The following is a 3379-nucleotide window of genomic DNA, read 5'->3' as shown; positions in this document are numbered from 1 at the left end:
CAATCCGCCTCTAAACGACCCACTGTTGAGGACTTAGTGCCTTACAGTGCTAAAAAGAAACGATCAAAGAGATCTGGATCAACTTCCGGGGTTGACAATGCAACACTCATAAGAATCAAAGTCCCCCAAGGTGCTTTGGAAGCTGAGGAACGTTCCAAAGCTGACCCATTCACCCAACCTGATCAACCGAAATCGCCACACCCATCTGCACTCTCCCAAAAGAGTTTAGACGAGAAAAAGGTTCAACTGCTCCTACCCAACCCTCCAAACAGGGTGAAGGTATTGAAATAAAGACCTCATCCGAAGGTCATACTGTGAGTCCACCAATTTCACCATTATCAGCCTCCCAAAAGGTTGATGATGTCCTTAAAGGGACAACAATGGATCCAGCCTAGATCCAACCTGAGTCAGAGTCAATGCACATCATCTCTAAGGATGATCAGCCCAAGAGTGGAAGCATCGAACGCGAAGGTGACACTGCTTCCATTTCCCAAGCTGGTTAGACTCTTCTATTCTGATTCCCAAAACATTACACTTGCAAGATCTGTGTCTGCCTCTGTCTCTAGACATATGGGTTCTATAAGTTACATGGCTCTCTTTTGGGAGGCCATGTCAGCTTCTTGTGTAGCCAAGAAACTCACCACTTGTCCTTACGACTCTGGTGAGAAAATTATCACTAGTGTTGACAGTGATACTTCATTCGATGATGAGCCTGCCCATCCATCCTCAAGGAATGTTCTGATGGAAGAAACTAGCGGAGGAGTTGAACAAATAGTTTGCAGTCTAAAATAAAAGCTAAATCTCCTCAAACTGCTTAGCTCATCATCTCCTCTGCAAAATCTGCTCACGAGACTCACTCTCATGAGAAAATGAGCCTCAACTTCCTTTACCTCCACCCCCTCCAATATGACCCAATTGACCCTAATGTTAAGGATTGTAGGCTGCTCTTTCCAGAGTCAGTGGTCTGTAGACCAACTGCAAGTTCTTCCCAAGTTGCCACTATCTCATTATCAGATATGGTAGATCAGCTCACTGAACTCAATTCAACCCACAAGGTTGATAGCTCAAAGCTGATTGAAAGCTTGGTAAAGATCCAAAAGGATCAGGCATTGATGGATAAAAAAGTGGAGAAGCTGAGCCAGAGTTAGACTGCTCTAGAAGAAAGTGTATAGAAAGCAGTCGACTTGATGGTAAAGAACCAAAGCAAGCTGACAAAGTCTCTTGAAGGGTTGACAAAGGCTATACAAGAAAAAAATGAAGTCAACAAGAGTACTCTGGGTCAGTTTGAGAAGACTGCCAACAAATTCACAAGAGATGTCACCTTAGAACTCAAGAATTCTACAAAGTCTCAAACTGAGTTCAAGACTGAGTTGGTTGAAATCTCCAAAAGTGTGAAAGAAAAGATGGAAATCCTTCATAATGACAATGTTGATCTGCATAGAGTATGTGCAGTCAACAACTTCAGAGTTGACTTGCTAAATCACAAGATGAGAGGAATATTTGCAACACCACTCAGCTCCTTCCCTGGTGATGATGACAAAAAGGGGGAGAAGACTGAAGCTGAGATTGAGCAAGAAAAGGTTGACAAAGCAAAAGAAGATGCTCATGTTGCAGATTACCTTGCAAGGCTTAAAGAAAGACAATACAAGGCAAGAGCTGAGAGGGAAGCCCAAAATAGAAGGTTGGTGGTCTTTGGTTCTAAAGAGGCTGAGATAAAAATGCCAGAGTTTGAGTCTGGTGGCAGAGGAGGTGAGGAGAAAGAAGAAAACACTGTTGAGGGGCAGACTGGTGAGAAGGTAGTAAATGTTGGAGAGATAAGGATGGATGAAAATGATGTGATAGTTGAAGGAAAAGGGAAGTCTACACAATCTGTCCCTGCACAAGCTAACCCAGCTCCAAAGGAAGCTGTTATAAATTCATCATCCAGTGAAGACCAAACCACCTTGGGCCAATACATGATGAAGAAAAGGGATGTTGGTGAAGGCTCAAGTGGGGTAAAGGTTCTAACTGAGGAAGAAAAGGATTGGGAGCTTGCTGAAGTTAATGCAAAGGAGATGGGCATCCCTGTCAAAGATGCCTATAAGTTAATGATGGAAGACAGATTGGAGAGATAGCAGCTGTCATCTTTGGAATCTGATCCTGAGCTGGCCAAGGCATTACAAGAAAAAATCAATGAAGAAGACAAAGAACTGGCAGCTGTGGGATCAAAGAAGAAAGATGCAAGGAAGAAAAGAAGGAGAGTGAAGGTTCACACTACACCTTCTCAAAAAGTTAAAGATGTGAAGAAAAGTGTTGAAGCTCATGCAGGATGGGAAGCTGTGGACATCAAGAATGTTAAAGAAAGACTAAATTATAGAAAGTATCCACAGCCCATCCATCAGGTCTCTTTGAAAAGAAGAAAGGGAAAAACCATTCCAAGCATCAGATGTACAAGAGAAGGATATGAGAATACCTGGGAAACCTATGATCTAAGCAATGTGCTTGATCTGGGTTATACAGAATGGGTTGAACTACATGATATAATCTTCAACCAACCAGGTGTTCATAGAGAGACTATCTTGGAAGCACTTGAGAAGAAGTTTGCCATCATTATGAAGCATAAGATTGATATCTCAAGTCTTCCAAAGCCAAAGAAGTGAAGAACTATGATATGGAAGAAGATTTCTCTAAAGAGCCCTTGAAAAGAAAAAGGAGAAGACATGTCAGACTTGATGGTCCTGAGGGTGATCACTCAGATTTCATCAAACATATGAACCCTTCAGAACTATTTGAGCAACTGGCACCTGAAGCTCTTGATAAACTTCTTGGCCATCTAAATCTGTCTCTACCTGCTGGTGTACAAGATGCAAAGGTTGGTTTACACATCACAGAGCCTGAGCATGGAATGTATTTTGTGAATGCAAGAGGGCAACTAGTCTTTCAGAGAACTGCAGAGATTAAGCAGGTACCAACAATGCATCTCTTTACCTTGTATAGAATCTGTGTCAATTTTGGTGAACAAGGTAATGGGTATGAGCAGTTTCTGATTGATGAAGGTTTAGATAGAAAGATTGATGTGACTGTTGCCCCTTCATTTGAAGTTAAACAAGAAACTGTTGACATATTAGGAGGTCAATAGATTGTATTTGTAATATGTTTATAAGACTCCTAATTGTAACACTTCATGTATATATAAAATCAGTTTTCTTGTATAGTGTTGTTATCAGATTGAAAAGAACATAAAATCAGTTTTCTTGTATAGTGTTGATATCAGATTGAAAAGAACCCAAAAGATTCAAAGGGTCACAAGTTGTAGTAGTATTTTATTTTGATTCTTTGTAAGCTGAATATTTGATCAAATAATCGCACTATGACTCAACCGAAGGTGTGAGTTGGGTTG

At 41.0% G+C, this 3379-nt stretch overlaps 1 protein-coding gene across 1 annotated transcript; it reads left to right on the top strand.

Annotated features, from left to right (window-relative positions):
• Positions 1–1187: 1187 nt before the first annotated feature.
• On the top strand, positions 1188–2639 carry LOC122604424. The gene is made up of 2 exons (XM_043777318.1): positions 1188–2066; positions 2115–2639. The coding sequence occupies exons 1-2, from the start codon at positions 1188–1190 to the stop codon at positions 2637–2639; spliced, it is 1404 nt and encodes a 467-aa protein (XP_043633253.1).
• The last annotated feature ends 740 nt before the right edge of the window (positions 2640–3379 follow it).

This window comes from Erigeron canadensis, chromosome 6 (assembly GCF_010389155.1).
Source record: "Erigeron canadensis isolate Cc75 chromosome 6, C_canadensis_v1, whole genome shotgun sequence".
In the NCBI taxonomy this organism is placed as follows: Eukaryota; Viridiplantae; Streptophyta; class Magnoliopsida; order Asterales; family Asteraceae; genus Erigeron; species Erigeron canadensis.
The sequence above is the reverse complement of the archived record's forward strand: the minus strand, read 5'-3'. Positions and strand labels throughout refer to the sequence as shown.

Coding starts and splice junctions, on each gene's coding strand:
- LOC122604424 (XM_043777318.1), top strand. CDS start 1,188: ATGGTAAAGAACCAAAGCAAGCTGACAAAGTCTCTTGAAGGGTTGACA. Junction 2,067..2,114: donor CAAAGGAGATGGGCATCCCT/GTCAAAGATGCC, acceptor TTGGAGAGATAG/CAGCTGTCATCTTTGGAATC.